This window comes from Aythya fuligula, chromosome 1 (genome assembly GCF_009819795.1).
Source record: "Aythya fuligula isolate bAytFul2 chromosome 1, bAytFul2.pri, whole genome shotgun sequence".
NCBI classification, from domain to species: domain Eukaryota; kingdom Metazoa; phylum Chordata; class Aves; order Anseriformes; family Anatidae; genus Aythya; species Aythya fuligula.
In genome coordinates this window covers 64,116,646-64,130,365 of record NC_045559.1, presented here as the reverse complement: position 1 = coordinate 64,130,365, position 13,720 = coordinate 64,116,646, and the positions used below count along the sequence as shown (strand labels likewise).

Genomic DNA, 13,720 nt, shown 5'->3' with positions numbered 1-13,720 from the left:
GGACACTTCTCCATTTGGGGAAGGCGTGGGAGAAGGGCTGCCCGTTCGCCCTGCTCCTCTTCCCTCAGCCACTGGAAGGCTCTAGAAGAGGGGAAGACACCCAGAGCATACTCCACAGGGCTATGCAGGGAGAAGAGGGTGAGCAACTCAGCAGGAATTGGGGAGAAGGCTCTCCCAGTGATTTAGTGAAGACTGTCAGGTTTATGTACACCAGGAAGTCTGTGGAAATTGCTGGGAGAGGAACCAAGACTGAAGGAATGAACTCACCCTGCAAAGGCACTTTGTTTTAAACATTAATGTGTCTCACCCAGCAATTCCCCTAATTAAAGGATTACCTGTTTTTAGCTTAATAGACTGCTCTCATAATTCCAGCTTTACACACTGATGCCTTTTGATGCAAGGCCATTCCACTTCAGGGATCTGTCTGCTTCAGGTTTCCCTCACACATGGCCAGAGTACAGGTTCTAGCATAAAACTCACATTGAGCCCATCTGGATTTTCCTGGTGGTTCAGAGTCACATAACTTTACCTAACATCTATGGATAATAATCACACGTGTACAGTCTGCACAAGCTAACTGTCAAATCCATCATGAAGTTTAACTTCAGAACACTTAAAATCTGATAGAGTTAGGATAACAGGCTCTGACTGAGAGCAGTTAGACTCGTGGAGTGCCCACAGGGAGACCAGAGCCCCATGGTGTTAGTTACTGTACATATGCAGAAGAGGAAGGATTTTCTTGTACCAAAAAGCTCTTAACATGAGATGTGAAACTTATTTTTACTGAGAATCCAAGACAGATATTGTACAACAGCTCAGGGCCAGGCTGAGGCCTCACGAGCTCCTGGAACTGACTTGACTCACACGATCCCATTTCTCTCCATTTTAGCAACAGCAGCATTGAAACCCTCTAGAATGCAGCTAACTGACTCGCCACAATCAATCCAAGAAGGAGAGCAATAGCCTCAGCTGGACAACAACCAAGCCACAAGCAGAAATGCTAATGCACTGGCCCCACACAAAGCAACACCAGGCACAAAGCAAACAAGCACGGCAGTTCCTCAGCCAGGCTTGGAGATACAAGCCATGGATGTGCTCTACAGCACTCAGAGGTGCTCCCTCTCACCCCTCAGAGCACCTTTCGAGCACAGCACCCTGCGCCTGCCCCAGGTCACCCCAGCCCTGGCAAGGCAGCAGCAGCCTTTCCTGGCACAGCACACTCCCAAGCAAGGTGCAGCCCTGCCTGCCAGGGTTTAATGGAAGGGTGTTAACACTAATTGAAGCCGAACAGCCACAGCCATGCATCACTTGGCATTGTCTTACGTTAAAAAGACACAGCCACTTGGTAGAACACCCCTAATGTGTTTAAAAGTCTTCCCGGAGACAGATGATGTTGTTTCTACGTGTGACATTCCCAAGCAGCCTAGCACAGACTTGAGATGCTGCTCTGCATACTTCACTGACCATTGCTGACTACACACATCTTTCCCTGTAACCCAGCTACTGGCTCACGAGTTTCCACATTCACTACCTAGTTTGGCCAGCCCTGAAGGAAAACAAAACACATACAAGCAATTAGGATTAAGGGCTTATGAATGCTTAGATTGGCAGCAGCACCTTTATTTTTCCCCTTCCTCCTGATGGCACAAGGCCTCAGCTGGCACACAACTGAGTGTGCCTGTTCTGAACAAAAATCTGTAGATTTAACCCTTTTAGATCAAGAGATTGGTTCAATTTCCTGGCAGAGAAGGAAACTAAGCCTGGCAGAACGTGAAGAAAGAACAGCAAACATCTAGGTGAGACCAAATCAGCAGGGTATGTTTGGAGCTGCTGGTGCAATAGCAGACAGACACAGACCCACAGGACAAGGCTGTTGTGTTAGCACGTGAAGCTGGAAAAATGCACTGCAGATAAACTTATAAATAATGGAGGCACCAAAACCCCTGAGTTGCACTCTTTATGGATGATTTCATCAGCTCTGCCTCTCCTGAAACCCTTAGATTCTCCTCTCCTTCCAGCCAGACTGTCACAGCTCCCTTTCCCTGGGGAGCCCTGAGCTCTCAGAGGGTGACCGGGGGCATGTACCTGTCAAAACCTGCAGATGAACCTGAACCCCAGAGTGGCTTAAAGGGAGGTTTGTCTGCAAAAACACTAAGTAAAGCTCTCTGAGAATAAAAAAAATCACCTAGTTTCAAAAACTTCACTGGCTTACCTGATGAATCCAGCCCATGTGTATTACACACCCAAACACGGGCACATATCATGCTTCTACAGTAATCTGTAGCCATGTCTCTCTCCAGACATGCCCTGTGTGAGCCATCTCATTATTTTATAGACAGGAAAATGAAGATCCAGGGAGAGCATGTAAAATGACCTAAGCCTCATAGCAAAGGACAACACACAAGTTAACCTTGGGCTTCCTCACATGGAAGCCAACATGAGCCCAGGGCTGGGGTAGCTCTGTATTGAGTTGCAGGTCACCAGACCACAAAGGATCTTTGCTATATGCTTGCCCCATCCTAAGAGTTTTACCTGAGGCATCTGTTACCAGCCACAGTCAGAGGGGAGCTAGCACTTTGGTCCGACCCTGCACAGCTCTCACCATCCTCCCACAGTTACAGAAATCAACCTGACCCTCAGCAGCGAATGCAGACACCCTTAGAGTTGAAAGATGTTCTGATTTAGGACCTTGCCCTAGGAGTGTTTTGAATTAAGATGATCAATATAAACTTATCTGCTCTTTGGATCTGGCTGCAGCCTGAGATCAGAACCAGCTTTTCTTAATATTTTGTGCCATAAGCCACCCAGCTCGGGGATTCATCTTAACATGTTTAGCTTTGTAAGCACAATGCAGCGGTTACTGTTGTGCCTCCCGGCTGCTCTTCCATTTTTTATAAACTCATTTTCTCTGCTAACCTACTTTTAATTTTTTCTCCCCCCATAAAGCTGTTTTTAGCCTCCACTTACTTTCTTCTCCCCACCCCCCAAGTCACCAGGATAAGTCTGCTCTGGGTGCTAAACACAAGTGACTTGAACAGGCTCCAGCATCTATATCCTGGCTTTGGAAATAATTGCTCCTGCTAATCCTTTCAAGTGCACTCCCAGCTCTGTGCATTCAAAGAGGTGTCCCCCCTCTGCCGCACGCCCACACCCAGTTGCTCCTGTTCAGCAGCCAGGGATCACACATCAGCACATCCTAGCTGTTAGTGCCAAGAAATACGTGTGCCCCCAAGCCCACTACTTGCTCCTGAGCTGGTGAAGGAGCCTTCATCCACAGTGTCGTTGCCCTTCCTGCCTCTTCCTCAGTCCAGTTTACCTGGAAAAGAAACACTGCCTTCTATTCCAGCTCAGCTCTGCAGCCTGCCAGTCATTTCCTGGATCCCTTCAATTCAGTATCATAAATACGCTTAACGAGGGGGTTTAATATAGATTTGGTAAGACAGTTATTTGTGCAATACATAATTTATGCTGCCCTGTAGCACGGGAAGCCGTGTGCAGCATCCGAGAGTGAACAGATTCAAGGAACTTGCCGTAGAGCAGCGCAGTGTGCCAAGGGGAGGGCAGGGCGAAAAAGGAGAAGCAACCTGAGTGAAGGAAAAAGGAGCTGAAAAATGTGTGAGAGAAAGGCAAGGAGAGAGGCACAGGTTGAGAAAACCACGGAGAAGACAGAAGGAGGAGGAGAGAAGGAGGCAGATGGGGGCAGAGCAGGTCCTGCAGGATGAGCAGAGCTGGGGAGAGGGAGAAGGGGAGCGCGGCGCACGCATGCCTGATGCGACAAGCAGGTCTCTGCAGGCTGCAAGTGCCGCAGCCAGCCGGGAAGCAGAGCCTGCTGCCGTGTCAGCCGCAGGGCAAGAGCAAGGAGAGGCACTCATCTCGTGGGGCTCTGCGGCCTCCTGACTCGCCCCGCTCCTCACCTCTGCTGCCAGCCACGGCCAGGGGACCTCACCACTCACTTCCAGTCCTTTAGCTCTATGTAGGTTTCCCTGTTAGCCTCCTACATGGCCTCATTTCTGAGCCACAGTGAGAACACGAGGCCAGCCTTTCAGCTGGGTAAATCCAGGAGGCTCTGCTGACAGTCTCACAGCACTTCATGCTCACCCCTTTACCCGTATTAGTGTCCCACCTAGAGACCCGCTGGCTCAAGGGTGAGGTCCCAGCACCGTAGGTGCTGCACTGTGGTGACATCTCTGCCTAAGAAAGCTCACCGGGTTTGCACGTGGGTGTGAGATGAGATACAGAAGGTGGGTAAAGCGAGTGGAGAGTTCAGTGAGACTGGAGAACATGAACGGTGCTTACCAAGCAAACAGGATCTGTGCTGGCCATTTGCCTGGGTTTCCACTTCTGAAGAGGCACCGGCCCTCTGCACTGGAAGCTACTTTTGGTTGAAGAAAGCTCATCTAAAACCACTGGGGTCAGTTTTACACTGAGCAGTGCCCTGTCACAGAAATGTGGGGGCATCTCAGAGAAAGATCAGAAAGGTCTTGATCAGAACCACTCCTGCATAGGGGCAGAGCCTGAGATACAAGGAAAGCATCCCTGACTTATTTTCTGGGGTTCATCCAATGCAAATCAAAGGCAACACAACCATTTGGCTCTGGACAGGACTCCCAGCAAGCAGAACAGATTGCTATATTAAAAACAAAAAAACCCTAAGCACAACTGGACGAGCTGACAGACCCTGCAGAGGCCGAGGAGGGGGACTGGCCCTGAACGCTCAGCTCTCGTTTTGCCTGCAGCAGCCGTGGCAGGGTTTGCTCTAACTTCTGCTTGTGGAACACAGCCAGGGTGCTTGCTGCCAGGCTAAATAGGAGATAACCAGTCCTGATCTCACAGGGTCTGCAAGACAGTTGGTATTGACCAGAGTGCTCTCTGCATGTCCCTCCTCTGCAGACAGACATACAAAGGTACAACCTGCTGGGGGGCAGGAGTCTGGCCATCTCTGCTGCTCCCCATGCTGCCACCAACACTGCCAAGTGCCCAGACGTGGCATGTATGCCAAAAAATATTAAAATTGGCTCCCTTCATCCCAAAGTGATTTGGAGCTGCAGGAACTGAGCTGGAAAAGCAGAGCAGCTAATAACCGTGCACACACAAGCATTGACTTAGAGCAGGGCTTTCCATCTCTGCCTCCTGCATGCAGAAGGGAAACAGTGCTCCTCTCCTGCCTCGCAAAATGATGAGTTTCTGTGTGCTTTAACCTTCAGCAGCTGATGTTTACAAAGTACTTCTGCAGCTGCCAACTGGCAAATACTGTGGAAAAACACCCTGGGTTTTCCCTGGTGCCTGATGCCCGGTGCATGCCTGTGTGTGCTCGCCTGTGTGCGGCTGTTTATCAGCTGCCATCCCCGCAGTGCGAGCCTACACCTACCCCTCTGCGTGCAGGGCCTGCCTTCACGCCTCTGTTTGCTTTGGCACCCTCCAGCATTTCCCTTGGAAAGGATGGCCGGTAATATAGCTGCTCCTCAGACAGCCCCTCTGCCAGAGCGCTCCCACGAAGAGGATTATCATCCACATACTTCTCAACCTCACCCCGTCCCACTGTCTCTTTCAGCCTCTCCTCCCCCAAGGAGAGGGTCACAAAACCCACAGGTTTTGCAATTAGATCTGCTCTGTGTTCCCCCCCCCCCTCCTTCCCCTCGAAAAATACAAGAGCAACCATAAGTTTTGCAGAATTTTTCCAAACAGCTTTAAAAAAATGTTCCAGCCCCTCACCCCCTGCAGCAGAACTGCAAGCTTTGGAAAAAAAAAAAAAGTGTAGGTGAACCTTCTCCAAAGGTTTTCATAATAAGGTAGCTATTTCTTGAAGGAAAATAAATAATAAAAAGCAAAGAATTTCCTTGAAAACTAATTTCAGTGGAAAGTTTTCAGGTAGATTTAGTTAGCAAAGCGGCGCCGGGCAGCTGTGTAGGCCAGCATGCCCTCTGGTGCCAGAGCCAGGCTTCACAGGCCCTGCTGCCTGACAGCTCCCCATGCAAAAAGTGGTAGGCCCCACACACTTGTGGTGATATTCTGCTCCTCCTTTGTAAACCAATTCCTAAAAAAGATAAAAATAAAAGTAGAAGTTGGAAGCTAAGTATTAGCGCACGTGTCTGTAGGGGAGTGCTTGGAGTAAAAATAGAGCCTGTTATAAAACATCGCTGGGTGCCTCACTCAGCCCCTTCAGTGATCTGCGTGACTGTGCCACATTTACACAAGAGAAAACAAAAATGATTTGCCTGAGGTCAGACTGAGGCTTGCCCAGGCTCTGTAGGGGAATACAGCTGTCTCATACAGAAAGCCAAGACATCCAGAAGATACTGCAGTGATCCCCACTCCCAGGAGGGCACACTTTCAACACGACTAGAAAGACACCAGCTCTGCCCTGATGACCTAAGGCACATTAATAAGCCTTCAGGTACGTCCTGTGGCTTGCCTTAGGTCTCTGCTTGCCAAAAGGGAATCACAAGCTCCCCAGCGATCCCACATAACCCCCTGCAGCTCCCTGGGCAATCCTGCTGCGGGAAACACAAGCGGCTCATGAATCAGCTCCTGGACCACAGCCATCAGAGGACTGAACTTTGAGGCAAAGCAAGAGCAGCATCGGTCCCATTTCGAGAGCTTTGCACACACAGCAGCAGCCCAGGAATAAAACAGGAGAGGCAGTCACAGCTTTCTTACCCTTGCCCACAGATGCAGTGGTTAGCTGGTGCCAGCTACAGCACTGGCACCCCACCAATGCCATCCTCCCACAGCAATTGAAACACCAGCTCTCTGAAGACTGCTGCTCTGCTTAAGCCTCATGCTATCGGACACTCCAGGTCTGCATTTGTGGCTGCTGGGCCAGACAGAGCACTCGGTAAGGGCAGAATCCATAGAGGAGCTGGATTGCTCTAACTTTAGCTGCAATCAATAGGACTTCTGCAGTGTAAGCACTTCTGCAGACTGGTTGATTGCTTAGCTGCCTTCACATCAGCCTGGCGCCCAGCTTTCACTATCTAGTAACCTTTTGGCCACCTTTGTTGATCTACCAAGTCAGGGCCAACAGAACCTCATAACAGGAATCAAGTGTTTTTTTGTGTTTTTTTTTTTTTTTTTTTTTTTTTTTTTTTAAAAAAAAACTGCTCAGTGCAAGGATTTCCCAGATCCAGCAGCTCCACATAGGAGAGCAGCAGCTTTTTCTGCCTGCTGTATCATCTCCTGAACAGAGGTGCATGCCATTATGCTCACTCATATGAGAAAAGACCACATGAAAACTACTTCCATAGCCTGTTCATCTGTGACACAGCTCAGCACATTGCAACTCTGCCCCAATTCTCGCTACAGGTAAAGGAGCTGGCAGCTCAGGAGGAGGAAGAGATTTTATTCAAAAAGGACTGACTTGCCTTATTTGTCTCCACATAAGCTGCTGGGAACAGATGTCTCAGCCTCCTTGTGCCAGTCACTTGTTTGACAAAAGCTTTGTCTGGTTTGTACAGAGTCCTTGTTCTGGCATCCTTAACTCATCATTACACAGAGATAAATTGTCAATGCCCAGCATTGTAGCGCTGCTGGGCAGAAGGCAGACCTCAGAGATGAGGATGAAAACATGCTAAAAGAGACCAAATCTCAAACCTGGCATTACTGGGCGTGGGCGTCACTCTGTTGTGACAGGCTCATATACTTGTAAGTCAGCTAAGAGCAGGTCATACCTAAATCTAGGATTTTAAGATTATCCCCACAGTCAGACCTTTTGCTGGCCTCCTTTTCCCAGACATGATACCTCTTTTCTGTTGCCCCAGACATCAGACAGCAATGTTAAAAAGCCCTGAACCCCTGCCCCCCCACTGCCTTAAAGTTTTTACAGGCTCCCCACTCTTCTACTTTTATCTCCTTCCAGCATCCTTTACCTTCTGATTTCCACAGCAAGAAATACAGGCTCTGCAAAAGAGCCTCTTAACCACAGCTGCTTCAGGATTAGAAACCACAAGAATTATGTGCTTGAAACTATCAAAAAAAAAAAAAAAAATCCCCAAAAGCACATTTCTACTCCCAAAGCTGGCCCCTTCATAGGTGACCACACTTCATCACTCATTCCAACAGGACACAGCCCTTCCTGCACATCTTTCCTCACACAAGGGCAGTATCTGGCATAGCCACAAGCCCCCTCTGAAACCTGGTCCCTATCGCAATGACAAACCCGGCACAAGGCTCCCCCAGGTTCGCTGGCTCTGCTCAGCACAGGAAAAGCCAGCGTTGCCCAGGGACACACAAGGAGACCAGAGACAGCAGCACGGAGCACTAGCCATCATTTTTCTCTAGTGCTCTGCCTGGAGGAAAAGATTACATTTTGTGCTTTATCAGAGACAAATGGACCAAAGGAGCACTCACCACTCGACAAAGGCACAGCCCTACTTCCAGTACACGCCTGGAGACATCTCTTCTGCCACTCTGAACAAAAGAGGCCCTTCAGAACCACACCTGGCCCTTTTCTCCAGATTTATAGGGTCGTCCATCAGCACTGAGGGCAAGGCTGCCAACCCTCACTCACTAACAGCTGACAGGAGGCTGATTATCCAGAACTGAAGCCTGTCTGCTACATTGGCATATTGTTGTTATTGATTTTTTTTATTTCTTTTTGACAATGATCATAGCTTGCTGAAGATATATTCAAACCTTTTGTTATTGTTGCCTTTGCTGTTTTGTTTGTTTGTTTGTTTGTTTGTTTATCAGCTGATGGCACTCTGAGTGAGCTGAAAACACTTGTCTCATCCATCTCGTTGTCCTTTCATCATCTGGGGCAATGCAGCTGATAGAGGAGCTTACTTAAGGGTGATAGAGAAAAAGTGGATGGCTAAAAGCAGTCAAATGACCTACACCTTGTAATTACGTTAAAAGCAACCAGACGACCTATCCCTTGTAAATACCTGTTTCTCTCCGCTGACAAAAACCATACCTGAATGGTTAGTTCAGGTTAGTTGTGATGAATCCCACCCCTTGTCTCCAAGCATTTTGGTGCCTGATGTTTTGAAGAAATGGGTTTCAGAAACAGACAAAAAAAAACATGGATTGTCACATCTGCTCTAGTATTTTGTCTAAGCTAGTAGCTAGGAACAAGCATTCAGAGAAGATCCAAAGCCCAGCCACTGACAGCCCTTTGAACACCCGACTGGAAAAGAAGATCTCTCTTTAAGCCCCCTGAAGTTTGAAGCTTGTCTGTGCCCTGAAGGAAGAGAATTTAATATTGCTTGTAAAATCCCTGTCTCTGGGTAATCTATGCTATTTTATCTCTGGACAAGCTTGTTTTCCACACAAATTCCCAGTGTTTTTCTAGCCTTGCTGAGATCTTGATCACTGCTTGTGTTTTGTGCCTATTAACACCATGAGACGACTGAGAGAAATTTGGGTGCTCTCACCAGGTTTAAAACATGAAGCTGTAACTTTCCCAGGCTTTCTAGATAAACCCCATGTCAAGGCAGAATAGAGGGTCCTGTTGGCTTAGGAATTGTACCAGTTCGTGTGGTTTCTCTCTCCTCCCCAGGGCACGAATCCTCACCTCCGGATGAGCGGCCCGATGAACATCAACCACTACGCGACGAAGAAGAGCGTGGCGGAGAGCATGCTGGACGTGGCGCTGTTCATGGCGAACGTCACCCAGCTCAAAGCGGTGCTGGAGCAGGGGGCTTCCTTCCAGTACTACATCACCCTCATCGTGCTCATCAGCATCTCCCTCTTCTTCCAGGTGGTGATCGGGATTCTCCTCATCATCAGCGGTAAGGTGGCTGTCGAGATGTGCATGCCCTTGCACGGTGCTGCTGGCAAAGGGGTGGGAGGGAGAAGCCCCTTTCCCCAAGCTATTCATTCATTAACTCTTCATTATCCTCACATTTAACCAATCCCACAGTTCTACTGCCACATAGACAGTATGTTAACACCAGTGTTTCAGATAGGCTTGCCCAGTGCTCCATCTGTCATGGGAGTTCTTGCATTGAGTCTCCAACATGTGCCCACTATTAAAAGTGAGCAGAATGCTAACTTTTCCTGTATATCCTACGTGCTTTCTTATAGGGGATATGGGATCTGAGGCCACAGAAAGTCCTGAGGCCCAACCACAGCAGGATGTTTCCAGCCTTGTCCCCTGCATCACCCAGCCTTACCTTGGCACATCCCATGGCCATGCAGTGGGTGTCTCGTGCCTGGCCAGCATGCAGCAGTGACTCGGCTGCTTTGGGTTGGCCATTGTAGGGCCATGGCATTTACATGGCAAAAAGAGACAGGTTACATAAAAGGAAGATGGTTTTCCCCTGCTCTGTCCTCCTACCTTGTTGTAGGAAAGGCTGTGGCCACTGTAAAGCTCCTGGGACTATTCCCCCAGCTCTGTGGCTGCTGTGTCCAGGGCCATGACAGATGTTTACCAAGCAGGGAAGGTGTGCAGGGGCTGGGGGACTTGAAGTCAAGACACAAATCACGTTTTGTTTTTGCACCAAATCACACAGCTCGCCTGAACCTGAATGACGTTGCAAAGCAACCCCGCCTGAATATACTCAACAATGCTGCCACGGCTCTCATCTTCATCACAGTCATCATCAACATCTTCATCACAGCCTTTGGGGTGCAGAAGACAGGCCTCTACCCTACCAGGAATTTTCGACCTTATTAAGTCAAGGGGCAATGGAACCAGGTAAGAAAGGGGTGTGTCCCCATCACTGCCAGCCCCTGGAGGGGCTCTCAGCATCATTGAAAGGTGGAAGGCAATGCTGCATGGACACACAAAACCTTCCCAGAGGCATGCTGTTGTCCTGCAGGCACCCAGGGTCATTGAACAATTTCCTTGTTCAATGGGAGAAGGAGGATTTCCTTGCTTGGTCTGTAAAGTGAGAACACCAAACACCCCGGCTGATGGAGTTTCAGAAGACTGTGGATCTCATGCTAGATACTTATAGCAGTTGTGATCTAGAGCTAAATTTGGGAAAGACAACCGGGCTCGTTCTGGGAGATATCCGAAGATGCAGCATTATCTGAGTAGAAAAAAGGGAAGGCGCTTGGGAGGCAGTGGGGAAAGGGGCTCTTAACCATGATCAGTGTGGTTTGGCGGGGACCATTTTAAGAAGCTAACTCTTATTTTCAGGAGAGAGCCTTGTGAATGAGTTCAACCAAACACTTGGGTTCAGAAGTCAGGTCAGATGAAGGAATGGCATCTTCTTAGGTCAAAAGTCCTTTAGGTCAAGTAGCAAAGTTTGAACGTCTTGCTTACTTGTCATGCCATGTGTAAACACAGCTTAGAAGGAATAAACTGGGGCAACAGCCAGCAAGAAAACTTGATAGACGCATGACACAATGAGGGAGAAAGTGTTTGCGACTCACCATGAAGGCCCAAATCCTGCATAAAACACCGCTGCCTTGGGGCCTAGTGGGGTGGGAGTGCTGAGGAGCTGCAGCCCCCACACACAGCGGTGGCCGTGGTGCCGAGTGACCTGCTCCATTCTGTGTGCCCCCCTGCCAGTGTGGCATGGAGGGGCCTGCCCCGACCTTACAGTGTTTCTGTTTGTCCCACAGGACCTGAGCCACGTGCCTGGAGGTGGATGGAAGCTCCCCTCTTTGTTTGCACCACCTCGGCAGGACCCCGTCAATGAATGGAGAGAACTGGGTGAAACTTTCAGAACCTGTCCGCGCTTCCTGACATGGCAGCCCCTTGCTGTGACGTTCACACAGTTCTGCAAGGGTGACAGCTTCCACTGCTATCTGAAACTAGAGGAAACTTTGCAGTGATTTCTAGAGAAAGCTGCAGGAACAGCAGCAGGTACACGATTTCAAAGCGTACTTCTGTAAATCTCATCTTGTATTTTAGCTGCCTGCTTCACATATCCAGCATTGGCTCATTTTGTAGAGAAGACCGGACAATTTACTTTGTAGGATAAATAAACATAAAATGTCCAGCTTTTTGGCTCAGGCATAATTTGCTATATTTAAAGCAGTGCTGTCTAATAGTTTACCTCCCAAATGTAGGAACGGATTTCTCAAACTAAAAAAAAATGGTTCTCATGGGAGGATAGGGAAGTGTGTGTATGTCAGCATGGCTAAAAAGAGTTCAACTATTTTCCTAGTTGTTTAAAAATAAAATTAAATGAGAAACAGTTATGAAAACAATCATATATTTCCGGCATTGGGAAAGTAACAATGACAGAAAATATTATGATCTGATGTCATTGCCAGGGACCCATCAGGAATGCTGTCTGAGCAGCCTGACAATAGGTAGGAGAAAAACATTATACCTAATGAGGCATCCTAGGCTTAATTGCCACGATGGGAAATGACAAATGAATAGTGTATTACTTTATAAATAAATCACCATCATATAAGGTGTTATCACTAACATATATGTTTTCAAATATCTAATCTTCACATTAACAATATTGGGAACTCTCTTGTACTGCAACATTTTTCCTTATAAAATGTCTTTGAATTTTCAGATTTTTTGTTGAAAGAGTACAAATGTTGGATCCTAAATTTTGTAATTACGTAATCATGCTAAAATGGTTATTTTAGTAGCCTGGCTTAATCCTATTTAAATAATGATATGCTTTTCTGATTATTAAATGATTTTTTTTCCTTTGTATGGCAGAATCAATCTGGCTGTTTCATTTTGCATGCTCTTACCACCACTGGGAAAGAACTGACATGGAAATTTCCACATACCCATCTTCAGGAGCTACCAGGAGTGACTGACACTTCAAAAAATATTATATGATAAGATATTTAAAGATACGGGCAGATTCCTTTTATACTCCATAGTTGAGCACTGTCCTGGTCTGTTCTGTGCATCAGGCAAAGACTCGCCCGCCACTTTGTCCCGGGGATGACAGGTCTGGGGTGGCAGGAAGTTTGCTGCCTGTCTTGGTCCTCAGTCTCTGCTGGTACCGACAGCAAATGGGGGTGGGTGTATCTGAGATGCCTCTGTTATCCTGCTCTCCTCCAGAGAGACCCTTCACTCCAGAGACACCCTTCACTGGAGAGGCAGAAATGCTGGAAAACCATCGGCAAAGGGCCACTGCTGGCCAGCTGGGTTGATGAAAGGGCAAAAAATTGTGTACCCTGTCTGCAGATCCCAAATCCTGTGAGTCACTGCTCCAAGCAAAGCAGTTAGCATTGATGAGTGAATGCAACAAAAATAAAGGCTCATCTGAGAAAGACGCAGCAAGGGGAAATTCATTACCAGACCTTTAACTTCAACATCACGGTCTCAGAGAGCTGCCAAGTCAGGTACGGCGGCGAGCGAGGCTGGCCCGCGTGGAGAGGGATTCCCGATAGCTGGCAGAGGGGAGCAGAGGACTGGCAGCGTGCTGGAACGCTTCTCCCCTGTCACCTTGAATTACCGTTTCCCATTTTAATGGGATCGGAGTCATTAGCAACCTTGGCTGCCTTTTTCCTTCTCTCTGTCTGACCCCCGTTTGTGCCAAGCTTTTTATACCCACAGGAGGCAGAGCTGAAGTAAAAAGGGGCTGAATTTTAATCCCAGTAAGCAGCTGCCATTAAAGAGCTGGCTGCCCATTGGCACAGGTGGTGCCAAGCACCCGGCTTGGGTCTAGGCTCTCACCTGCAGCCTTCTGCAGGAATCGTCCCCTGCTTGCAGGAGAGACAATTTAATTCTCTGCACAATTGTCCACAGCACTGCTGCTTTGCTGAGGCATGCATTTGTTCCATGTTTCTACCCCGCTCCATGGGGTAAGGAGACAAGACAGGAGAAAATCTGTTTTGTTACCATCCC

General features: G+C 48.2%; 1 protein-coding gene across 2 annotated transcripts in view; it reads left to right on the top strand.

The window, feature by feature from the left end:
- NINJ2 (ninjurin 2) overlaps positions 1-12,571 on the top strand; it is a 47,356-nt gene extending 34,785 nt beyond the window's left edge. For both annotated transcript variants that reach the window (XM_032190567.1, XM_032190575.1), the window contains 3 exons: positions 9,497-9,728; positions 10,452-10,636; positions 11,512-12,571. In XM_032190567.1, the coding sequence (XP_032046458.1) occupies positions 9,497-9,728; positions 10,452-10,615 (396 nt within the window). In that variant the 3' untranslated portion in view covers positions 10,616-10,636; positions 11,512-12,571. The remainder of the gene's footprint in view (positions 1-9,496; positions 9,729-10,451; positions 10,637-11,511) is intronic.
- The last annotated feature ends 1,149 nt before the right edge of the window (positions 12,572-13,720 follow it).